The sequence below is a fragment of the Squalius cephalus genome (genome assembly GCF_949319135.1).
Source record: "Squalius cephalus genome assembly, chromosome: 23".
NCBI lineage: Eukaryota > Metazoa > Chordata > Actinopteri > Cypriniformes > Leuciscidae > Squalius > Squalius cephalus.
In genome coordinates this window covers 25,571,132-25,597,084 of record NC_137144.1, presented here as the reverse complement: position 1 = coordinate 25,597,084, position 25,953 = coordinate 25,571,132, and the positions used below count along the sequence as shown (strand labels likewise).

The window sequence follows — 25,953 nt, the reverse complement described above, 5'->3', positions numbered from 1 at the left end:
AAAATCTGCAGGTGAATTATTATTATTACTATTTTTAAAGGGACATTTTTCAGATTTATTTTGAGTGAATCCTCCAGAAAATGTAAATAACCTGTCTAGGTTATAGTCGCGCACACAATCATTATTGTGTTATATTGATATTTTGATCAGTTCTGGCTGTTTCGGTTTCATCGCTAACCACATCAGCTCTCAGACGAGTTTGTTATTGTTTGCACGGTGACATTGCGCTGACAGCTGCTGATTTGAACTGTCTTCTTTAATGTGGCTCTTCATTCTCGGCTTTATTCGCGTCTGCTCGCAGACCTTGACGAGAGGACACACACGTCACGGGCTCGCATGACTTCATCAATTCTGCTGGGGAGCTCCACATCATGCATAAACATGAGCCGTCACTATCACAGCGAGGTCCCAGAGCTGCCAGCCGAAAGTGGGGCCCGCGGACACATGCTGCAGTGTGTGTGTGTGTGTGATTTGGAGGGGTTTCAGGAACGTGGAGCACAAGGCCGTGCCGTGGTGTTTCAGCTCGCTGTCGCAGTAGGTCAACACACAGAGCTCAGAGAGCAAACACAGGCACACTGCAAATAGATGAAGATACTCCAGTGCATCTCCCACGCCGTCCCAATGTCCATTCCTAAATATATGATCTGATTTATTAGCCTGGTAGATGATAAAGTGGCTGAGAAAATCCTAGACCTACTTTGAAGGGCTTTATGGTGACTTAGAAACACCATCGCATTAGTTTTGCATGGGCAAGCAGCACTGAAAATATTAAAATCTAGGTATATATGTAAATATATATCCTTTGATTCTGTTAGAATGTATTTCTGTCCTGTTTAAATGCTTTTAAGGCATACAGTTCAGGCACATTCATTTAAATTTCATGAGGACTTTTAAGTGTTTTCTGACTTTGAAAGACATGAATTGTTCACAAGGAGAGCTGTCTTTGAAAGAAACATGTGGAAAGCTTGGCTAATGTTGGAAATCTAGTTTCTTTTACATATTATTTCTCCCAAATGGGTTGCTGTCTCTTAATGATAAAAGTGTCATCGTGTGCTACTGATATTTAGCCCTAGTCTTTTTATTTTATTTATTTATTTATCTTAAGGCAGTTAAAATGCATATTTCAGTTCTACTTCAAAACAGTTGCACAGTACAGTAAGCCTATATGTATTAATTTTTAGCTTTAATAATTATATTATTTTAGAAGCACAAAGCTGATGAACACGTGCTTCATGTGTAGCGTGTATTGTGTTTGTGCGCCCCCTGGTGGGTGTACCCGAATAACTCATAATATCTGTCTGCAATTTAGTTAATGAGATTTATTGGACAATATCAGACCTGTAACGTCAGATAAAATAAGATAAGAAGCCACATATGAAGGTTCAACAAAAGGTTACATTTGATGGTGACGCTCCTGATTTCTGGCCGTGCAACTCAATTACTTGAGTTTTGATGTTTGGTGAGGACGGGAAAGATTCAATTGAAACTTAAAAGCAAATACGCTGAATGGAAGATTGATCCACAGATCTTCTGATACACTGGAGTGTGTATTAACACAGACTTCATTAAGGCTGTTTTAATGAAGATTTGTTTTGATGTCTGGAGAGTCTCCAGGGACACCGTCACCACGGAGATGAGTATCCTTAAAATGCAAATCACTGGTCGGACGGTTAAAACAGGTTTTACAAACTTTGTCTATTAATTACTGAAACAGTGCTGTTTGAATCCAAGCCAACATTCTCTCATTTACCACAGAATATAATTGATTTCAAAATCGTAATGCGTTTATCATCGAAGTTTATTGGCAAGGGTTTAACTTTAAAATAAAACAGAAATATACAGCTTGTATTTTTTGATAAAATTACGCTATGTAACTTTTTTTATTTTAATAATAAAACATGAGTATGAAAAAAACTGTCTTTACCTAAATCCGATTTGATAAACCTTAAAAAATTATATTTTAGCGCTGTCGGGACGGATTTGGCGGGAAGTTGCGTACCAACGTAATTCGCTTGTTTGTACAAACGTAAGTATAAAATCACATTAGTCTCATTGTTTATGTTGAATTTTTTTTTCCTGTCAGGAGACACACAAGAAATGCTGCACATGTGTAGGGTAGCGAGTTTAAAATTTTATTTATAATATGATACAAGAATAGTTTGTGCAAGAAATGGATGGGAACGTTGACCTGTACAATATTAACATAAATGTATTTGTAATGCAATCCAATGGCAAACACAAAACACAACACTCAGTTGCTCAGTTTGGCCATGATTGTGTCAAAGGATACATCTTATCAATATATATTTTTTACACATCATTTCAGCTTGTATACATTTATTGGTTGTATAAGGTTATATTTGAATATAAAGTGCAAAAACAAGAACACTTACAGTGAAGGCATGGCCCTGAAGTGCTGTATGTGACAACATGTGTGTCGTTGTACTTGCTTGCTTGCGTGTGGGACTCTATCCATGTTCAATATGGCCATTATGGATAGACTCTCATACACACACACACACACACACACCTGCACACAGTTACGCAGACACACACACTGATTATGGCCTAGGCTGGACTGGTGTCATATCAAATTCAACCATTTTCCAGCACGTCGACGAATACGAAGTTCAACAGCATTCGTCTGTTTGCAATACATTTGAGTCTGTGCAATAAGTTGAGTTATACAAATATAATTAATATGAACAGCTGAAAAAAACAAGCTAAGATCTAAATTTCCCCTTTTTACATTGAAAAATAGACATTATTTGTATATATATATCACTCCTTCGGCCTCAGTAAAATAGCACCACAGGGTTGCACCTTTCAAGCCTAGAAATACGAAATTACCTGATAGAAGAACTGAGCGTTGTCTTGCTTTGGAAAAGTAAGGCATTTTCGTCATTTTTGAAAGGATAAGAAAAATACACAAGCACTGTTAGTTGACTAGATTAAAACATTTTTTATATCGCATATAATTATATCATGATTTGCCTTTCGTTCATATATTTTTAAAATGTATTTCTTCTTTTGCAAATTCTTCTCGCGAAGACGTTTCGTTGTAATTAGCGAATTTGATTTGTTTGTTTTTTTCCCTAAAGCAAGTGCGTGAAGCATCACAGTTGCGGTTTATCATTCTTTTGAGAGAATGTGTATCGGTGTCCGTCTCCTGCAGTCCAGTTCATGTTTTGGTGACGATCCTCAGGCTAGTTCTGCTGAGAGCCCTAGCGAAATGGAGAGGGATATGATTTAACGATCAATTTCAAATTCTTAATGACCTAAGAGCCAATGAAAATGACGACAAAATCAAGGTAAGTCAAATTTTATCTTTCAAAAACAGATTCACAATATCAATGCTAATCATGCTAATTCAAAAATGCTAACCGAGTTTGTTCTCTTGCGTTTCCAGCAGTCAGGGTTGAGACGTTTCTGCTCCTCGGCCAGAGCTTTGGCTTCCATGGTGTACAGCCTCCTTTCCTCGTTTTTCATCTTCTTCCATTTATCGCCCAGAATCACGCTGATGGCTCTGAGTAAATTAGACACAGAAACATCTGTAATGCCTCATTTATCCAAGTTTTTTTCTTTCTTATTCTACGAAAATGTATTATTTTGTCCTATTTTAGTATGGATGCTGCCTATGTAGGAAACAGACATCAAGACAGCGCACTAGGTTTTTATTTTTATTTAAAAAATTATGTCTGCCTTATTTTTTATTTAATTTTTTTATTTAACTTTCATAAAAGCTTACAATGACATTTAACATTAAACATAAGCCAAACAGATATTGGGGAAAACATTTAACAGATTAACTTACATTGTACAGAGTAAAACATTAAATTCTACAAATAATTTTTTTCAGTATAAGAGATGTTTTTATACACATTATTTCTAGTGATTGAATTCAATAATAGAATATTTTAAGATCTTTACAGAAAAAATTAAAGGAGGGTGTTATAGACATTACTTTAGCTTTATGTAGGCTATATGAAACTTCCCAAGAAGAATGATTAACTTTAATGAGTTATCAATTATATCGGAGCCAGTATCAGCTGACTAGGTTCTGGAACAGAGCTAACGCAAACATGTGTTTGTTTGCACATCAACACACCTGTTGTCTTTGCCGGGATACATCTGTGTGTATTCCACCCTGTACTTCTTGGCAAAAAGCATGAAGGCATTCATTGGCCGCTTGCACTTTGTGGGTGTGGCTCCAGAGCTCCCTGAGGCGTGGCTGCGCTGTGATTTGCTGCTGGTGGAGTGGTGGGAGGAGCCGAGGGCCTCACAGTCGGGACTCACAGCGCCCCCACTGGACTGGGAAGCCCGACGCTGGCGTGCCATACTGCTCAGAACATACACGGCAGAAGAGTCGAGAGGAGTGAAGTCATAACTGTGGGGTGAGAAAACATGTTAAACGTCCATGGAAAACATCACCCTGTCCCTTCGGTTACAGAAGGACAAAGGGGAAAAGTACTGGAAGAAATGGGATTGTTACATACAAAAAACAAATAATTAACATACTTTTAGAACTGTACCACAATACCACAAAGCAAGACCTCATATACCAGTTATCGTTAATGGTTGTGTTATTGTTGTTTGAGTTTTACTTCTTTTTCTCTATTCATTTTTCCCTCCTTGGTGTGTATAAAAAAGGAAAAACTGTTAAAAAAAAAAAAGAAGAAAAAGATGTTTAACGTGTCAAGTTTAAGCAAAGTTCTTATGTCAGAAATGATGTATCTATGTTATTATTATTATTTTAAAATAATAATAAGATACATCTAGGAAATCTAAACTAAAACTAACTAAATTAAATGAGGTACTAGTTGCAAAAAATTAGGTCATATATCACATTAAATAAGACAAATATATTTTTCTTAAAACATATTTTAATTTGTCATTATCACAATGCAAAATAATCTTAACATTAAAATGAAAAAATAATGAATATTGGTAACAATTTACACCAAGGTTTCATTTGTTGAAATTAGTTAACATGAACTTAGAATGAAAAATACTTTTTTTTTTACTATTACTATTATAATATTCATTCATATGTTCAATTAGCTTTTAATATTATAATTTCAGTTTTTATTTTAAATAAAATTTTTGTGTGTACTTTTGTCATTTTTATTAGTTTTTCATTTATTTTTTTATTGATATTTTAACAATGTAGACATCAATTCCAAAACTACCAGTGTGTTGCACACAAGCCATAAACATAACAAAATCAAACCAAATAACAGTAATAATAATACTGATAAATTAAAAAAAGAGATACATATGCAGTATGTTCACTATAACACAATGCAGGAAAACACATATGCAATCAACATATATGTATATTTATATGTGTGTATTTTTAATTTATTTTTAGTTTAGTGTTTAGTAATTTTATTTCAGTTAGTTGCCAAGGCAACATTTCTATTTTTTTTTCTTAATCAAATATTTGTAATATTTTGATCTAATATTTTATTTCAGCTTTATTTCAATTAAGGAAGATTAGTTCACAATAACAACGCTGGTACCTCCTAAAAGTGTCAAAAACGACAGAGTCGTCACAGTTGATGGCGTCACGGTGTCCTGGCGGCAGACACAAGTCTCCGACCTGCATGTCATAACAGGGAATGCCGTGCTGTACAACGGTAAGGCTCGGATAGAAAGAAGACCACCCTAACACACACACACACACACACACACACACAGTCAGAATAATCTCCTGAAATCACATTGATCTGTTAACGATACTGCGTATAAAAAGGCTTCGGCATTTACCTTTATTTTTCACAAAAAACGGATGGTCCAATCTGCACTCAGCAGTCAGAGGCCCTGCTTCAGGAGAACCAGGGTCAAAGGTTAACTTCAGGACAGACTGGCCGAAAGACACACTCTCCTCAAAGATCACCAGCTTTAGACCATCAGAGCCATAATTCTGCGAGACAAACAAACTTATATTATTTTGGCAATAGGATTTTTCAAAGCATACTTAGAAGTAACTTGAAGAATAATCGCAGGGCTCATGTGTACACGATTACCTTCATCGGGTTGGACTGTGTTTCTCCCTCGTCATCAGAATCTTCATCCGACTCCATCACATCCTCTGCCTCCTGCCACTCCACATTCGGACCTTTGTGGAAGCGTAAACGTGTTCCTAGAGGAAAAAGATGGGGTAGCACAGTGACAAAAGTTTGGTGAGATACTCACATATCAATCAATAATTACAAATAAAATTACATTCATCTACAAGCAAACATGTTCTAGGAAGAGGGTGTGTTGACTAGATTTTGTTCTGAGGACTTCTTGTCCCTCCTGTGACCCAGAGACACGCCTGTTTCCCTGTTTTACTCCTGCTGCTCTGCATTTGTAACAGCAGAAGGTGCTGTTCACCACATTTCCCCAAGTCACTCATTGATAAAATGACTGCCATTACAATATTGGCTGCTATTCTGTTCCCAAGCTTTCAGGAGCACCTTATCTGCGTGTGCCTTTACCTTTCAGGAAACAATGCCAGGCAGTGGAGGGCCAGGAATGGGACCATCCCAGGTCGTCATCATCGGACAGAGACGACATACAGAAAATGCCAGACTCCGACTCACTGCTGGCCTGTAAAACGCACAGAAAACAGCCTCAGAAGTCTATACTAGATCCGATTTAATCTTTAACGGCCAGCCGCTGTTTGGCAAAAAAGTCACCATCTGGCTTTAAACAGGCAAATGCATAAGAGTGTATGACTGGATCATTATTGCAGTGATTATTATGTTTCTAGCATGTTTGGCATCAGTTCTTCTAACCCTAATTTAACGGACTGTGTAGCTTTTCATTTCTTGTCAGTACAAGATCTGGGCCAAAAATGTATGATCCTCTTTATGGAACTAACATCACAACATTTATTTGTGATATATATATGTTTTATATATTACATATTTACATTAGGGCTGTCAATAGATTACAATTTAAAAATGGTGTATGCTTAATGTCACGATGAGTTTGTGATTAATAGCACAAAAAGTGTGCAATTTATCGCAAACCTATTGTGAAATGAAACTTAGACCATTTATCTTGTTTACCACGTTCATTTTGTCATCATTTGCTATATCCAGCAAAGGAAACCATCAGACTAAATGGTGATTCTCACAAACGACACTTGGAGACTAAAAAAAAAGGACACCAAATGATATAAGGAGTCCTTATAATTCATACATTTATGCACACCAAAAAAAAACATTACAGAAAAAAATGTCAGAATTCACAGTATATAGTATGTGTACAGTGCAACATCAAAGAGCTTGTTTACATTTTACACAAGTCAAGTTGTGATACCGAACATGGAGATGCCCAAACAAATTAAAATACCCTAAACCAGACTGCATATACCTACTATCACAGATCCATTCAGAATTACTAAACACAGCAACATACACATGACAAATCAAAACATCCTGAATGTGTGTGACAACAAAATGAATGTAGTGAAATGTGTGTCTGTCCGTAAATACACTGCGTCGAGAGTGAACATACAATGCTTGTTTGCGCATCAATATAACGGACACAGGCGTGCTTACCGTACGACTCCTCTACGTCACCGCAATCGATTGTAATACTCTTCCATCTTTACTAGTGAGATGTTGCTTTATCTAGCCAAGAAATGTAGTTTGCATGTCATCTGGCCGTCCAGCGGTGGGTTCTGACATTCCCTTCAGTCTGTATTTCACACAAGCGTGATGTGTAAGGGCTTGTGCTCTTCAGAAACAATCACACACCTCGTGTTTTAAAGCGAAACACACACTGGAATGAATAATTCACTGAAAACGCAACATGAGGCTCTATTCTCTCTGCTATCTCTGATGTCATAGCCTGGTTTTCTTTACATTAGCGCTGTTTTGGACTGATTGTTTGAATGCATTCGCTTACTGGATCAATGGACCTAAAATTTTCCCCGAGTTTAGCGGCTTAAAATGATCTGATCTCGCAAACAGAGAAGTGAAATCCGGTTAAAGTTTCCGCCTACCAGGGTTTCAGGTGCTCAGTGTGATAAACTCCCGACTTCTAAGATCATATAGTTATAACAAATAAATGTGAACAATTTCACATGCTTCAGTCATTTATTTGCGTTAAATTATTTTAATGCGTAAATGATTTTTAATTGATCACATGCATTGACCAGCTAACATTGACAGCCATAATTTATACAGGGCTTGACATTGACTTTATTGCTCACCAAACACTGGAAAGTGGTTTTCCAAAGTTACAAGCCACTCAGCATTTTCACTGGCCACAATTTTGACATCGACTCCATGGGGGAAAACTGCCATTTCTATATGTCTAATATTATCTCAAAATTTGGCAGCAGGTTTATTAGGCTGCTGTCACTTTAAGACCTGACATACGGACCCATTATACTGTTTTATTTTATTTTTTTGCACCCTCAGATTCCAGATTTTCTAATAGTTGCATCTCGGGCCAAATATTGTCCTATCCTAACAAACCATACATCAATGGAAAGCTTATTTATTCAGCTTTCAGATTATGTATAAATCTCAATTTCAAAAAATTGACCCATGTGACTGGTTTTGTGGTCCATGGTCTCATATACACTTTGGGTGTGAGAACAAAATCTGCGGGAATGAGTAAAATTATGCTGAATACACACAATCCCACGCCGAAATTCAAGCCCTGTAACACCAACAATATTAATCCGGAGCAAATTAAACGAGTGAGTGAGGAGAGGAGGGTTTGTGTGTCACTTGTTTGTCAGAGAGAGAGCTGGTATAGTGTCTCTTGCAGAATAGTTTCCGATATTTCAGTATTGATACAGTTTTGGCGGGTGTTAATGTCAATATATATATAATTTAATTTAAATAATATAAATAAGTTTCATGGCCAGTAAATTTGCTGGGTTCACTAACCATTGGCAAGAGCGGCAAAACCTTATTTCTGGACCTTGATATCTGCACATAACTTTGGCATTAAACCTGATTATGAGTGTTTGTGTTTGGAAAGGCCCGTGGCCGTACCCTGGTGCGCCGGCGCTCTCTCATGTGGCTGCGGGCGGGACTGGGGGCGCTGCTGGAAGACAGAGGGGGTCGAGCGTAGGAATGTAAACTGCTACTGCTGGAGAAGATGTGGACAGGAGAAGACCTGCAATGATAATGTGTCGTCATCAGTATAGCCTGAGCTGCATGATTTACATGAATTGTATATATTCCAGGATTTCCTGACCGGTTGTGTGGGGCGTTCTGGAGCAGGGGGCTCTGAGGGCTCGTGGCGATGTTGGCCAGCTCGGTTAGCCAGTTTGTGTGTGAAACGCTGGAACTCCATGCTTCGCCGGGCTCCTCCTCGTGATGCGACACACCCGGGGCCACCTGGAACACGCCAGGGGTCGACTGATCATCCTGCACCTCCTGCAGCTCAGGCAGGTCATCTGGAGAGACACACACTGTCATTTACAAGTAATGTGAATATTTTTTACAATTTTTAGACTAAAATATGAGCGGTAAAGCTTATTACCGAACTCCATGTGGCTCTCGTTAGAAGGGCAGCCGGGTGAGGAGGGCAGACGCTCATTACACTTGAGCAGGTCGAAGGCCTCGTCCATTCCTGAGCTCTGTGACTGGACTTGCTGGACTCTCTGGGGGACTGACTGAGTTTTCACTTCCCACACCATATTATACCATGTCAGCTGTGAAGGCTGCAAATACAAGACAAGTGTTTAACCCTCTATGGTATGGTGTTGCCATTGGGCAACAATTCATTTCTACAAATTTCCTTGTTATTCAGAAAGAAATACAATATATTGCACTATGGCAATTAAAAGGGCAGGCTTAAGGTAGCCAATGATGTGCTGTTTTTAAGTCACATGACATTTGAATGTCCTTCGTTCCCATTGTCACCCTCACACGGAAGAATGCTCTATTAAACTAATATCTAAACATCTCTTCTCAAGAGGGATTTTTTTTTTTTTTTGCATATTTGATAAGTAATAGGGCTGTCAAACGATTAATCGCGATTAATCGCATCCAAAATAAAGGTTTGTTTTTACATAATACATGTGTGTGTACGGTGTATAATTATTTTCTATATATAAATACACACACATGCATGTATATATTTAAGAAATATTTGCATGTATACACTGTGTATATATATTTATATTATATATAATTTATATTATATATAAATATTTTATATATAAATAACACATTTTCTTAAATATATATATGCATGTGTGTGTATTTATATATAGAAAATAATTATACTCCATACACACACATAAATTATGTAAACACAAACTTTTATTTTGGATGCGATTAATCGCAATTAATCGTTTGACAGCCCTAATAAGTATATTAGTAAATCACAAATCAACTTTGTCAAACATAGTTTAACTGTAAATTGAGAAAATATCACTATAATACCACTATGGAATTGCAGTAATGTATTTCCCCATTGGGATTTTTTTATATATAGTAGCATCAACAATATGATTGCAGTTAGTTATTTATTTGAAGTTTTTACTGTAGTATAGTTGTATTTATGTATAAATAACAAATTGATTTCTTCATTTCAGAAAATGAATACAGCAATATTTTACGGAAAGGGCAATAGGAAGAGTGCAGAGTTAGCTCTTCCACGTGATGATAGTGAGGATGAGTTAGCCAAATGATTGGGAATGAAAGTGATCGACTTATTTTTGGCTTGGATGAGTTCCAAGTATATAAATCTATCAATTTCTTAAAGAAATGTGCATTTAAATAGAAAAAAAAAAAAAATCATGATTTTATCGAAAAAACATTTTTTTTTTTTTTTTTACCATTTTCCGTTTGGATTTGTATGATTGAAGCTATTTCATGTAATTAAAACTTATTTGAAAAAATATTTCATGGTTAGAACATAATGCTTACCATAGAGTGTTAAAGTGAAAGAAAAATGGGTAGGTAATTTCCAGACCAGCATACTTGCATTTGCTTTTACTTTGGGTTTGTTTTTGTTTTTGCATTATGTAGACTTTTCTTTTGAATTAATGAATGAATGAATGAATGAATGAATGAATGAACGAAATGGATGAATGAATGAATGAATGAATGAATGAAGCAAAACACAGAAACAAACGCAGCCTTTTCTGTGGGGTATTGTGCAATATGTTCTTGGCCACTGCCTGATCACGTTGAGCACACGTATATTAAATAAGACAATTTAAAAGGCTTTGAGTCATTCATTTTGGCGTGTTAAATTACGCGTTTTGTTTTCGCTAGCACTGCGTCCGTTTCTGTAAAGCGCAGTCACGTGACCCGCATTGCACGCAAGGCTTGTTTATAAACTTTCAGGGACTTCGCGCATGCGCAGCGCAGCTCATTCATTCATAACTGCGTAACAACGGGGGATCAATAACAGCGATAGACTGCGCTAGAAAATTCACCATGACTTTTGAGATTCATGGATTGAAATCTCCCCGTTCGATTCAATCGAAGATTGTCCGTGTTTATGAGCGGAAAGCTTCATTTGAGGCTATTTTGCTCGGTTTCAGTTTTTCACACAGGAAGAAAATAAGATTTTTCTGCTTTCGTGAACAAAACGGACGGAATCGCATAGATGTTTTGGTTTATAATTGATATTTTAGCACGAATAATATATTTTTTATAACTGAAAACGGGAACAATAACTTCAATACGGCTGTAGCAACGATATGAAGGTCTTTGTTTGAAAAAATCGCCAAAAATGAATCAACGACTGCGGTATTTTAAAAAAACACATCTTACACAGACCATCCAGCGGTGAGACTTTTGATCCACGTAGAATTACTGAGAATAAATGCTTAAAACTGAACTGAAATGTCAATGGTGGGAGCTGTAAACAAAAGAATGTCAACAAGTTGAGACATGGTACATCAAGTCCTTCCTTTCCCCCCAGTGTAATGAATGGAGACCCTGTTTTCTTCTTGGCTTTGATAAAAAAACACGACTGGTTGTGTTTAACTATTGTCACTAAGATGAGGTAGAGAATGACTAAACCACAAGCAAAACAACAAACGTCACGGAGGGAAAAAAAAACCCCATCAAGTATAAAGTTGTCATTTGCGATCGAAAAAATGAATGACAGTCTTTTTGGTCCTCACGGCCACAACCGTCCCCGTTTAAAATAGTCACGCAAAATAAAGTTCATTGACATTACTGTTTCATTTCATGGTAATATTTCAACAACTTTTTTACTTACCAAACCTGTCGCCATTACCGAGTATCTCTGGCATTCTCCGCGAAGGCAGGACCGATTACTTTTAGATCTGGCCTCCCATTGGTGGAGACGTACGTCAGTTTGGTGAGCTCGAAGCGCGATTGGCTAGTCGCTTGGACACTGGGATAGACATGGATGGGTTTGTTATTGTGTTTGTGATTGGCCAGTTCTCCATGCCCGTTACATCAGCCGCGAATTTCATTGGTTGAGACGGCACATTTTATATGAAAGACCCTCCTTCTTTGTTAAATGGGGTCTTGAGATATGTATTGTCTTAAGACGTTGTAAACAAACATAAAACAAGATTAGTCCTCTCATTTGGATTTATTACAGCTCATTTAAAGTGAAATGGCTGTTGGTTCGAGGCATAAATGCAGGTTATGGACCCAATTAACGATATAAAACACAAAAATATCACATCCATATGAGGAAGTTAATTTTTTTTATGGCATTTCTATGTAAATGTTACTCAGCGAGGTCATAATATGCATAAGTGAAAATAAATAATTTCAGCATAGGAATAAAATGCTCACAATCTCGCAATTTAGCTGTAATAATCACAACATGATTTAAATACAAAATTGTTCTTTATTTGAATGGAAAGTCAAATATAACTGACGTTATAATACTGGGTTCTCTTGCACCAAGAGACTGTAGACCTTTGATCCATTTTTCAGGACATAAAAAGCATTAGCGACTTCTCAATTATATGCGGCAGAAATTCACAGAAATGGTACAGAAATGAGCACTGATCAGCAATTAAAAGTCTTTCCCCCCAATGAACAGGGTAGAAATTGTGTAAAGTTACACTGACACACAGATATGGTTTAGGGATTCATTACAGGTTAGTTTACCAAGAGACAAACCTGTGGGGATCTACATGGGAAGAGGTGATGATGATGATGATGATGGCTAAGCTGTTTATATTAGAGGTAGACAGTAATGAATCTTCAGTAATGCTTTAGGAAGAAATGGATACTAGTAATGCTTATGACTTGCTGTGAAGTAAAAAGATCCAATCAACAAGGACGAACTTCTCATACATTAAGAGATAGAGAAAAACAGTGTCCAAATACTGCAGAAATGAACAATAAAGCAAGTGCTCTGAAGAACATTATCAAAATGCCAAAAGCTTCCAAAAACAAAATAAACACAGAAAGAAAGAAACTCACAAATATACACAGGAAAAAAACGAGGAATCATTCAGATAAAGCAAATGTCATTGGTACGTTTTTGAGCTTCTAGAAAACAAATGTGAACATACTATTTGTGCATGTCGATCTTAATTCAACGTGAAGTATTAAAAAACAAAATAAAAGCACTGAAGATGTGAACAAATCATAAAAATCTGCTACACCATTTTAAAAGTAAAGGTACACAATGTCTATATCTACTATTTATACGTGACAATGAGGAGCTTCCCTAAAAGACTGTGCAAAAATAAGGAATTGAAAACATGTACAGTAGAGCTGTCATGACACTGGCATCAAAGTGCAATAATATTCAAAATGCATTTTCATTTCTTCATGTAATTGAGTCTGTGCATCTCTATCCTCTTCTCAATTATTGTATTCTCAATCAGTCTGATCGGATACGAACTCATGGGAGTGTAATGAAAATAGAGCATTAAAGTCAGCGTGAAACAGTTCGCAGACCATTTTACAGTTAAATAGGATATTCAACAAGAAAAAAATGGATGGGGCCTGATTGTATCCATCAGAATTGATTGGATGGTGAAAAAAACATCCATACCAGAATACATTTGTGACATCAGCTGAAAACAAATGTTTCATAGGCATTGAGAATTTTTTTTTATGTACAAACTTTTTTTGTTGTTGATTAATGTACACTAAGTATTTATGTTTATTTGAGTTTTTATGTTGACTTTAAAGTGCCCTATTATGCTATTTAAAAAAAATGTCTGTAGGTCTTCTACAAAAGTTTCACCTGCATCCAGTCAAAAAACACTTTTTCTCATTATATATACTAATTTCTCAAAGAGTCTGAAACGGTTAGTTCGAAGATTCAGTCTCTCTAAACCCCGCCTTTCTGCGTGTCTACTCTGCTCTGATTGGTCAGACGGCCCAGTCTGTTGTGATTGGCTGGCGCATGTTGGAAACGAAACACCTATTACCATATTTGAATTTCAGCTCCGGAGGCTTCCTTGATACACAGTAGCCGCGTTTCCATTACCCTTCAAATTGCGCAAATTGAAATTGCGAATTGAAAATACGCTCACTTCGATTTCGCAAAAACTCGCATTTATCGCAAAATAGTTTTTACGCTCGCATGAGGTGCTTTTTCAGGCAATTCAAAAAATAAATATTTCGCAAAACTGCAATGGAAACAGTTTTTGCGCATTTGCAGGTCACCTGACGTAGATGACGCGGGTGTGTTTGGACAGAATACGAGACAGAGTTCTTTATTAAATTTATATAAGACAAAAGAATTACAGGAATAATGGATTCTAAACCTCAAATAAATGCCACAATCAAGAACTCGAAGCAGATCTGAGGGAGAAACACCCAGAAACTCCTCATATGTGCCGCTCTCAAGTATAATAAGGGTCGATCCTTACCATTAATGCTTGGAAAACACACACACATCTCCTTCGATTAATAATAATGGCCAGTGCGGCGGCTGGGATATAGTACATAAACCTACCAAAGTCCGTTTTCATGGTTTTTGGAATGATTTTACTTATCGCGAGAGGAAAAAATGAAGTTTTAGTCGCATAACATCGGTTAATGGAAATGCCGTCATTTCGCAATAGTTTTTTGTCGACATTTAGGAAAAAAATCCCAAAAGTTTTGCGCAAATCTGTAATGGAAACGCACCTACTGATACAAACAGTAACAACGGTGTCGGTTTTCCATATCAATTCCAGAGCGAGTCTCATCCTTTTGAAGTGTATTAAAGTGGAAAACAAACGAACCAAACTCTTTCAGTCTCAGCCACAACTACAGCGTTTTAGGGCGGGGCAAAGTTGACGTCGTTCGAGGGCAGCCAATGAAGAGCATAGAATGGCAATATGCAAATTTGTTACTTTGTTACTTAGGAATGTAACAGGAAATGAGATACTGATAACTCATTTCAGCAGTTCAGAATCCATTATTTCGATAAACATAGTTTGTGTGGCACTTGATCTTTAAAACTGTGCAGATCTTTTAAATTCACAAACAGCTATATTACACATGAAAGCTAATATTCAAAAAAGCATTATGGGGCACTTTAAACTCTTGGCGTGAACAGTCCATAATTGTTTCCTTTTTCTGTAACAGGTGTCATCAAAATGCAGTTCATGAAGCAAGTGGACAGAGCTCAGTTGCTGAATTCATTCATTAATTTAGTCAAAAATGGCTTACAGTAAAAATGACTTACATAACACTGAAAACACTGACAACCTGTAGATTTCAAAATGCAGAAGTTTAGCTTTAAAAGAATAAATTAACATATCACTGTGCTGTATATGGCAACAATTCGGTCTTTATGTGGACGTCACTGTAAAAGATGCAGCATCGGTAACATGAAAGAAACACAAACCATGTTTAAAAAATTAGAAAGATTCGAATAAACACACCAGTACCAAATCCCCAAACCGAAAAACGTGTGAGGAAACCCCTGTAACCCTCATGTACCCTGGAGGAAAATGCTCACTTTTGGCTTTTCACATCTAAAAAATCATGATCATTGACACACACCGGAGTTTCACATCTGTGAATGCAAAACAATAACTTCAAGCTTATGACCTACAGTATGTTAACACGATTTCTTGACCATGATGACGGCCCTCTACTTACCATTTTCTCATCATTTCATGTTGCATTTAAAGTTTGCGATGTTTATTGATTAACTGATTTCATGCATTCTGCTCCTCTATTGCCATGTGACTCCCGAAAAGAGTGATCAGCTGCTCTTCGTAATTCGCAATGTTCCGTTTCATGATGTCCATGCAGGGGCCTAATAACCTCTCAAACGCCTGCACGTCCATTACTGTAAAACACAAGGTGAATGACCTCATGTGCAGATGCGATACATACGTTATGTCATATGATTTATACTTACTGGCCACTTTATTAGGTACACCTTGCTATTACTGGGTTGGACCCTCTTTTCTTTGTGGCATATTGTAGATGCTGGAAACATTCCTTAGAGATTCTGGTCCATACTGACATGATACCATCACGCAGTCGCTGCAGATTTGTCGGCTGCACATCCATGATGTGAATCTCCTGTTCCAGCACATCCCAAAACTGCTCTATTAGATTGAGATCTGGTGACTGTGGAGGACGTTTGAGTTTAGAGAACTCACTGTCATGTTCAAGAAACCAGTGTGAGATGATTTGAGCTTTGTGATATGTGCGTTCTCCTGCTGGAAGTAGATATCAGAAGATGAAAACACTGTGGTCTTAAAGGGATGGAGATGGTCAGAAACAATCCTCAGGTCGGCTGTGGCGTTTAAACGATGTTCAATTGGTACTAAAGGCCCAAAGTGTGCCAAGAAAATACCATTACAGCACCAGCAGCCTGAACCACTGATATAAGGCAGGATGGACCATTACTCTCATGTTGTTTATGCCAAATTACCATCTGAATGTCAAAGCAAAAATGGAGACTCATCTGTGTTCAGAGATGCTCTTCTGTGTTCAGAGATGCTCTTCTGTGTTCAGAGATGCTCTTCTGCTTCAATGTTCGAGGTGTTGAGTGTTCAGAGATGCTCTTCTGTGTTCAGAGATGCTCTTCTGTGTTCTTCTGTGTTCAGAGATGCTCTTCTGTGTTCAAAGATGCTCTTCTGTGTTCAGAGATGCTCTTCTGCTTCAATGTTCGAGGTGTTGAGTGTTCAGAGATGCTCTTCTGTGTTCAGAGATGCTCTTCTGTGTTCTTCTGTGTTCAGAGATGCTCTTCTGTGTTCAGAGATGCTCTTCTGCTTCAATGTTCGAGGTGTTGAGTGTTCAGAGACGCTCTTCTGTGTTCAGAGATGCTCTTCTGCTTCAATGTTCGAGGTGTTGAGTGTTCAGAGATGCTCTTCTGTGTTCAGAGATGCTCTTCTGCTTCAATGTTCGAGGTGTTGTGTGTTCAGAGATGCTCTTCTGTGTTCAGAGATGCTCTTCTGTGTTCAGAGACGCTCTTCTGTGTTCAGAGACGCTCTTCTGTGTTCAGAGACGCTCTTCTGTGTTCAGAGATGCTCTTCTGTGTTCAGAGACGCTCTTCTGTGTTCAGAGATGCTCTTCTGTGTTCAGAGATGCTCTTCTGTGTTCAGAGATGCTCTTCTGTGTTCAGCTGTGTTCAGAGATGCTCTTCTGTGTTCAGAGATGCTCTTCTGTGTTCAGCTGTGTTCAGAGATGCTCTTCTGTGTTCAGAGATGCTCTTCTGTGTTCAGAGATGCTCTTCTGTGTTCAGAGATGCTCTTCTGTGTTCAGCTGTGTTCAGAGATGCTCTTCTGTGTTCAGAGATGCTCTTCTGTGTTCAGAGACGCTCTTCTGCTTCAATGTTCGAGGTGTTGAGTGTTCAGAGACGCTCTTCTGTGTTCAGAGACACTCTTCTGTGTTCAGCTGTGTTCAGAGATGCTCTTCTGTGTTCAGAGATGCTCTTCTGTGTTCAGAGACGCTCTTCTGCTTCAATGTTCGAGGTGTTGAGTGTTCAGAGACGCTCTTCTGTGTTCAGAGATGCTCTTCTGTGTTCAGAGACGCTCTTCTGTGTTCAGAGACGCTCTTCTGTGTTCAGAGATGCTCTTCTGTGTTCAGAGACGCTCTTCTGTGTTCAGAGATGCTCTTCTGTGTTCAGCTGTGTTCAGAGATGCTCTTCTGTGTTCAGAGATGCTCTTCTGCGTTCAGAGATGCTCTTCTGTGTTCAGAGACGCTCTTCTGTGTTCAGAGACGCTCTTCTGTGTTCAGAGATGCTCTTCTGTGTTCAGAGATGCTCTTCTGTGTTCAGAGATGCTCTTCTGTGTTCAGCTGTGTTCAGAGATGCTCTTCTGTGTTCAGAGATGCTCTTCTGTGTTCAGAGACGCTCTTCTGTGTTCAGCTGTGTTCAGAGATGCTCTTCTGTGTTCAGAGATGCTCTTCTGTGTTCAGAGATGCTCTTCTGTGTTCAGAGATGCTCTTCTGTGTTCAGCTGTGTTCAGAGATGCTCTTCTGTGTTCAGAGATGCTCTTCTGTGTTCAGAGATGCTCTTCTGTGTTCAGAGATGCTCTTCTGTGTTCAGAGACGCTCTTCAGTGTTCAGAGATGCTCTTCTGCGTTCAGAGATGCTCTTCTGTGTTCAGAGATGCTCTTCTGTGTTCAGAGACGCTCTTCTGTGTTCAGAGATGCTCTTCTGTGTTCAAAGATGCTCTTCTGTGTTCAGAGATGCTCTTCTGTGTTCAGAGATGCTCTTCTGTGTTCAGCTGTGTTCAGAGATGCTCTTCTGTGTTCAGAGATGCTCTTCTGTGTTCAGAGATGCTCTTCTGTGTTCAGCTGTGTTCAGAGATGCTCTTCTGTGTTCAAAGATGCTCTTCTGTGTTCAGAGATGCTCTTCTGTGTTCAGAGACGCTCTTCAGTGTTCAGAGATGCTCTTCTGCGTTCAGAGATGCTCTTCTGTGTTCAGAAATGCTCTTCTGTGTTCAGAGACGCTCTTCTGTGTTCAGAGATGCTCTTCTGTGTTCAAAGATGCTCTTCTGTGTTCAGAGATGCTCTTCTGTGTTCAAAGATGCTCTTCTGTGTTCAGAGATGCTCTTCTGTGTTCAGCTGTGTTCAGAGATGCTCTTCTGTGTTCAGAGATGCTCTTCTGTGTTCAGAGACGCTCTTCTGTGTTCAGAGACGCTCTTCTGTGTTCAGAGATGCTCTTCTGTGTTCAGAGATGCTCTTCTGCTTCAATGTTCGAGGTGTTGAGTGTTCAGAGATGCTCTTCTGTGTTCAAAGATGCTCTTCTGTGTTCAGAGATGCTCTTCTGTGTTCAGAGACGCTCTTCTGTGTTCAGAGACGCTCTTCTGTGTTCAGAGATGCTCTTCTTCTGTGTTCAGAGATGCTCTTCTGTGTTCAGAGATGCTCTTCTGTGTTCAGAGATGCTCTTCTGTGTTCAGAGACGCTCTTCTGCTTCAATGTTCGAGGTGTTGAGTGTTCAGAGATGCTCTTCTGTGTTCAGAGACGCTCTTCTGCTTCAATGTTCGAGGTGTTGTGTGTTCAGAGATGCTCTTCTGTGTTCAGAGATGCTCTTCTGTGTTCAGAGATGCTCTTCTGTGTTCAGAGACGCTCTTCTGTGTTCAGAGATGCTCTTCTGTGTTCAGAGATGCTCTTCTGTGTTCAGAGATGCTCTTCAGTGTTCAGAGATGCTCTTCTGTGTTCAGAGACGCTCTTCTGTGTTCAGAGACGCTCTTCTGTGTTCAGAGATGCTCTTCAGTGTTCAGAGATGCTCTTCAGTGTTCAGAGACGCTCTTCTGTGTTCAGAGATGCTCTTCTGTGTTCAGAGATGCTCTTCTGTGTTCAGAGACGCTCTTCTGTGTTCAGAGATGCTCTTCTGTGTTCAGAGATGCTCTTCTGTGTTCAGAGACGCTCTTCTGCTTCAATGTTCGAGGTGTTGAGTGTTCAGAGATGCTCTTCTGTGTTCAGAGACGCTCTTCTGCTTCAATGTTCGAGGTGTTGAGTGTTCAGAGATGCTCTTCTGTGTTCAGAGATGCTCTTCTGTGTTCAGAGATGCTCTTCAGTGTTCAGAGACGCTCTTCTGTGTTCAGAGATGCTCTTCTGTGTTCAGAGATGCTCTTCTGTGTTAAGAGACGCTCTTCTGCTTCAATGTTCGAGGTGTTGAGTGTTCAGAGACGCTCTTCTGCTTCAATGTTCGAGGTGTTGAGTGTTCAGAGATGCTCTTCTGCAGATCTCGGTTGAATCAAGTGCTTATTTGAGTTACTGTTGCCTTTCTATCAGCTTGAATCTGGTCATTCTCCTCTGACCTCTGGCATCAACAAGGCATTTTCTCCCACAGAACTGAAGCTCACTGGATATTTCCTCTGTTCCTACTCTGAGTCCCAGTAGATCAGCAGTTTCTGAAATACTCAGACCAGCCCGTCTGGCACCAACAACCATGACATGTTCAAAATCCCTTTTCTTCCTCATTCTGATGCTCAGTTTGAACTTCAGCAGATCGTCTTGACCATGCATGCCTAAATGCATCGAGTTGCTGCCATGTGATTGGCTGATCTTTGCATTAACGAGCAGTTGAACAGGTGTACCATATAAAGTGACCAGTGAATGTATAATTATAATTCATTACCTAAGCATTTGACGTTGTCCATGGCATATGCAGAAGCCGCCCGTGGCTTGTTGGTGACGAGCGCCAGCTCCCCAAAATACTGCCCTCTGGAGCATGTGGCGATTTCCACCTCCTCGTCTTCAGCATCGTTTTTTGACTAAAAGAGAGGTAATGACACCGGAATGTCATGCATGTGAACCTTTTAAAGCTGAAAGGCATATTGGTTCATTAAGATGCATAATGAACCGAAATGTGCTGTAAACAGTGATTCTTTGTTAAAACACATTTTTGACTCACCTTGCTCCTTTTCATAGTGATCCTAACGTGTCCTGACTCTACGATGTAGAAACTGTTTGCCAAATCACCCTGTGAAAACAAGGATAACCACTAAGCACAGCAGATACACGTTTAAAAGTTTGGGGTCTGTACGATTTTTACTTTTTTTTTTTTTTAAAGAAGACTCTTCTGCTCACCAAGGCTGCATTCATTTGATCAAAAATACAGTAAAAAACAGAAATATTGTTCTATAACTGTTTTGTATGTTGGTATATTTGTAAAATGTAATTCATTCCTGTGATCAAAGCTGAATTTTCAGCATCATTACTCCAGTCTTCAGTGTCACATGATCCTTCAAAAATCACTCTAATATGATGATTTGTTGCTCGAGAAACATTTCTGATTATTATCAATGTTGAAAACAGTCGTGCTGCTTAATATATTTGTGAAAACTGCAATACATATTTTCAGGATTCTTTGATAAATAGAAAGATGCATTAAACATTATTAATAATATTTTAAATGTCTTTACTGTAACTTTTGATCAATTTAATGCGTCCTTGCTGAATAAAAGTATTAATTTCGGATTAAAAAATCCCAAACAAATGAACGGAAGTGTATAACATAAAGCACCATCACTAAAATCTGATTGGATGAGCCATTATTTCACGATTTTTCCAATTGTTAAAAATCATTTTATACACGTAGAACTCATAATTTGTACTCAAATCTCTTTAAATATTTTAGTTTCAAGCATAAATGCAGAAATTAAACAGAAAAAGAAATGTGCATGATTTTTTCAGACCTTTTTCAGACATCACTATTTTAAATAAAAAATATAAAAATAACAATTCCAGGTTTTCCATGACTGTGGGAACCCGTAATAATTGGTCGAAATATTTTCATTATTCGTTCTGTCACACTAACCTGAGCAATGATCTGTTCCCCACTATTGAACACTTTGGTCGACAAGACATCAACAACCTTCATTCTCTCTGAAACCTAAAAACAAGAGACACGTTTATTCATGAAATCAACAAGAGGACTGCACGTGCAGAAGTAAAGTGTGTGTGTGTGTGTGTGTTCAAACCTCCAGTGACGTGAGCAGAGGAAGGGTTCCGATGAAAGCCTCGTACGTTTTTCTTTTCTTCGCGTTGTTCTTTAAGATGATCCTTCTGAATGTCAATCGATCCTAGAGGCATTTAAACAAAGAAAAATACTAAACAATATTTTACACTCCAGGAAAACAACCAAAGGCAGAGAAAGAGGGATTGAGTCTTTATCCTTTGCACAAATTAGGGAGTAACTTCCCTTTCGGATAAATTGTTAATCAGCGAAAGTTTCGCTCAATGAATGCAATAATAGGCATTCTCAAAAACCGTGGGACAATGAAATGACATTTTTCTTCTCGCTTTTCAACTGTTGAACATTAAAAGGATATTTAAAAGTGTAAAAGCATTAACAAAATTACAACCACAGACCATGATGATTAACCCCGTAATATATGTAATACTGTATATGTCTGTATTATGCAACATAGGTTGGGTTTTATCATAAAAATGTCATGTCTTTTTTTCATACTGTTACAGCGAAATACAAAGGAAAAAAGAAAATAATCAGGAGGAAAAGAAACGCAGTGACTGAAAAGAGCTCTTGCCATAGATATTCTAGTTATAGCATGTCACATTAAAACACCAAGCGTTACGATATTCTCCTGACAAAACAAGGATTATTTGTAGCACAAATGATTTGTTTTAGTCTTTTTGAGTGGAACTTCCTCAAACTGGAAATGCCTCCCATAATCAAAAACGCAGTTGGCTTGTTAGGAAAAAGGTGGATAGTCCTGTAATTTCAATACTTACTATGAAAAGCAGAGGGCGCTCTAACACAACGCACACATGAAATGCTCTTGGAGAAGAAAACAAGGCATTTAGCATGTGATTTTACTGTAAAATTGCTTAAAGTCGACATAGCCTTTTCTTCCTTACTGTGACGGCTTCTGGAACAAGAACAAATGTAGAGGCGGGGCTTGTGGGGAATTGATTGGATGGTTGTGGTTTGCTATTGGTGGATCTCATGTGAGTGACAGGTTGCCCTGCCCTCGTCATCAGAGAAGAGAAGAGATTACATGAATAAATAAAAATGTGCACGGATAAAAAATTATAATGAATACGGCAATATTCCATAAAAAATAAGGGTCACACTTTAGTTTAGGGTCCAATTCTCACAATTAACTAACTATTAACTACGACTTTTGTCTCAATAAACTCCTAATTGCTGCTTATTAATAGTAAGGAAGTTGATAAGTTTAGGTATTGGTAGGATTAAAGGATGTAGGAATAAGGCATTAATATGTGCTTTTTAAGTACTAATAAACGGCCAATATCCTAGTAATAATATGCATGCTAATAAGCAACTAGTGAGATGTGAAAGCAATCTGAGCACTTAGAAAGTGATGTACTGTAACTGCACTTGATTCATGCCACTGAATATTTATTAAACTATCTTCCACAGAAGAAAGCGTGCCACACGGCTTTGGACGGGTGATGACAGGAATCACTCACGAGGCACCACAGGGCTCCAGGTGAGGTAGCGATGATGGTGGCGGCCCTTGGCGTGTTGTACATGAGGGCCAGCTCTCCAAAACTCCCACGGTTGTCATAAGATCCCACGATCCGCGTGGTGCCCTCTGCTTTCAGCTCGATGTCAAACATGCCCCTGTATGACGAAAACAAGATATCGATGTCTGACAGGTTTAAAGGGGTGGTATAATGCCCTTTTCACAAGATGTAAAATAAGTCTCTGATGTCCCCAGAGTGTGTATGTGAAGTTTTAGCTCAAGATATCCCACAGATATTTTTATATAGCATGTTAAAGTTGTCACTTTTTGAGGGTGAGCAAAAACACACAGTTTTGTGACTGTTCCTTTAAATGCAAATGAGCTGCTGCTCCCGGCACAGAGGGCGGAGCTTCAACAGCTTGCACTCACACACACATGCACTGCAAATTTCAAAAACTTTTAGTCTTTTATGTTCAAACCGAAGTCAGACAATGATGGAGAGACTCAAGAAGAAGTGACAACATGTAGACAACATTTCTGAATGGTTAGTTGATGAATTTATGTAGATTTTAGGGTTAATGATGTCACTAACCCGGGAGGAATGTGGTGTAGTCTCTACCAGCCGTTTGTTGTAGTCCTTAAAAAGTGATTTCTAAAAAAGCAAATACCTCCCTTTGCTTTGAGCTTTGAGCGTTGTAACTTTGCAGATGTTGTTTATGCTCAAACAGCAACATTACACACTAACCAAAGTTAGAAAAGTCAAATCATAATCAACCACCCCTTTAAACTCCAGCATTATAATCCAGAGATGAATCCAGTTTACCTCTCAATGACGTAAAAGTTGTCGCCATCGTCATCTTGATCAATGATGTGCTCTCCTGTTACCACTACCTTCTCAAACATGGCATCCAAGACTTGGGATATCTGCTCCTGTTCATTCAGAGAGCAAACATGTATCAGCCTTTCTTGTGTTAAAGGGGCCTAATTGACTCTTCTGGCATCATTATTTCTTCCATCATATATAAAAAGAGATATTTAACAGATTTCAGGTGAATAACTGCATATATTTGGGTTTGTTCCTAAAACCATAAAAACATTTTGTTACTTGAAATCAAATAAACATGAAATGAAATAAAATATTTTAAAAAACTAGTGCTGTCAAATCGTGATTAATTGCATTTAACATAAAAGTTTGTATATATATTTGTATATATACATATATTTATTTATTATAGTGTGGGTGTGTGACTACAAATGTTTGTTAGATGCGATTAATCAATATTATTTTAACTTGAACTACTAAAATAACTAAAACTGAAATTAATATTAATAAAAACTATATAGACATGTTAAAAAATTTATAAAAACACAACAAAATTACTGAAACTTAAAACTTACTTAATCTTTTTAAAAATAAAAATAAAAATTAATTAAACTATTAATAAAAAATGATGTAATATTTGGAACAGAGTTATTATAGTTCCCTGACACTAAAACTATTCAAAATGTTTTTTGTTAATTGAAATAAAGCTGAAATCAAATCAAATATAAATATTAGATGAAAAAAAATAAAATGTTCCCTTGGAAACTAACTAAAATAAGTTTAAGTTGAAGCATTGAAATGACTAACTGGATATAAAAAAAAACTAAAACTGAAATAATAAACAAATATTTAAATAAAAATGTTTTTTTTTGTTGTTATTTTATGTGCTTTTGTTAGTTTTATTAAACTCAAATTTAAAGAAAAGAAATGCTAATTCAAAATATTAATAATATAATAATAATAATATTGAAATAACACTGAGTTTTGTATTCCTTCAACACACATAATGAGTCACATTTGCTTTTATGGCAATCTTCATTTTTTTTTCTATCAATCTTTCAATATTTTAGCAATTTTTTCTAGAAGTAACTAAGCAACAACCCATCCATGTTAATCTTAGTGTCTGTCTGACAACAAATTCACCAAAACATGTTGTTAAATTGAAGAAAATGGCGTCTTATCATCTTATGAAGTGTTTATCATCTTACCTGGTCCAGATTTTTGAACAGAAGGATGTCTTTGCAGGCTTCCTGTAGTCTCTGTCTCTGCTCATCTGTTTTGGGGTAAGTGACCTGAAGTGTACAGCAAAGCATTGTGGGATACTGGGCAGCAGATGCCACAGAAATGCACAAAAGAGGAAAATCTCTCATTTCAATAGCCTGTTCGGAGAGGCCACTCACCCTGGGTTCTCTCTCCTCTTCATCCTCATCAGGGTTGTACGCCTCCGCACAAACTGTCCAGAGAGGAATAAATGCAGGATTAAAACGACCTGTCTAGACAACGCATTACTGCGCAATTACAATACTGTGCTTTGAGCAACCTGTTAAAATAGAAACAACCAATTTTATGAAGAAATTAATCTTAATGTCTGCTTTCATTGGTTTATTGGATTGCTTACATGGTTAAAACACCTAGAAAATAAAGGCATAATTTTCTCATCCTAATATCGTTCTGAAGCTTAATGACTTTCTTTCTTTAGTCAAACACAAAAGGAGATGTTTAGCAGATTGTCCAAGCTTTTAAGAGAAGGTTTTTAGAGGACAATGACTTAATTTTGTGTACGTTTCCCACTGTTGTTCCCTGGTTTTGTATTTCTTGTTTTTTTAATTAGGACTTTTATTTTGAAGTGT

The 25,953-nt window shown here is 37.8% G+C and overlaps 2 protein-coding genes across 2 annotated transcripts in view; both read right to left on the bottom strand.

Moving 5' to 3' along the window:
• Positions 1-3,082: 3,082 nt before the first annotated feature.
• hbp1 (HMG-box transcription factor 1) lies at positions 3,083-12,274 on the bottom strand. Its single transcript, XM_079860315.1, has 11 exons — positions 12,205-12,274; positions 9,502-9,682; positions 9,214-9,415; positions 9,009-9,132; positions 6,486-6,597; positions 6,030-6,145; positions 5,770-5,926; positions 5,523-5,667; positions 4,109-4,387; positions 3,385-3,526; positions 3,083-3,224 (listed from the first exon to the last, which is right to left on the bottom strand). Exons 1-11 carry the CDS (start codon positions 12,217-12,219, stop codon positions 3,207-3,209), a joined length of 1,491 nt encoding a protein of 496 aa, XP_079716441.1. The 5' UTR covers positions 12,220-12,274; the 3' UTR covers positions 3,083-3,206.
• A 1,868-nt stretch (positions 12,275-14,142) lies between these two features.
• The window catches only part of prkar2b (protein kinase cAMP-dependent type II regulatory subunit beta), a 17,708-nt gene continuing 5,897 nt past the window's right edge, over positions 14,143-25,953 (bottom strand). The window contains exons 3-11 of the mRNA XM_079860310.1: positions 25,504-25,556; positions 25,312-25,395; positions 24,104-24,210; positions 23,285-23,438; positions 21,811-21,912; positions 21,648-21,722; positions 20,742-20,810; positions 20,466-20,601; positions 14,143-16,215 (exon numbers count right to left, since the gene is read on the bottom strand). Coding sequence (XP_079716436.1) covers positions 16,082-16,215; positions 20,466-20,601; positions 20,742-20,810; positions 21,648-21,722; positions 21,811-21,912; positions 23,285-23,438; positions 24,104-24,210; positions 25,312-25,395; positions 25,504-25,556 — 914 coding nt within the window. The 3' untranslated portion in view covers positions 14,143-16,081. The remainder of the gene's footprint in view (positions 16,216-20,465; positions 20,602-20,741; positions 20,811-21,647; positions 21,723-21,810; positions 21,913-23,284; positions 23,439-24,103; positions 24,211-25,311; positions 25,396-25,503; positions 25,557-25,953) is intronic.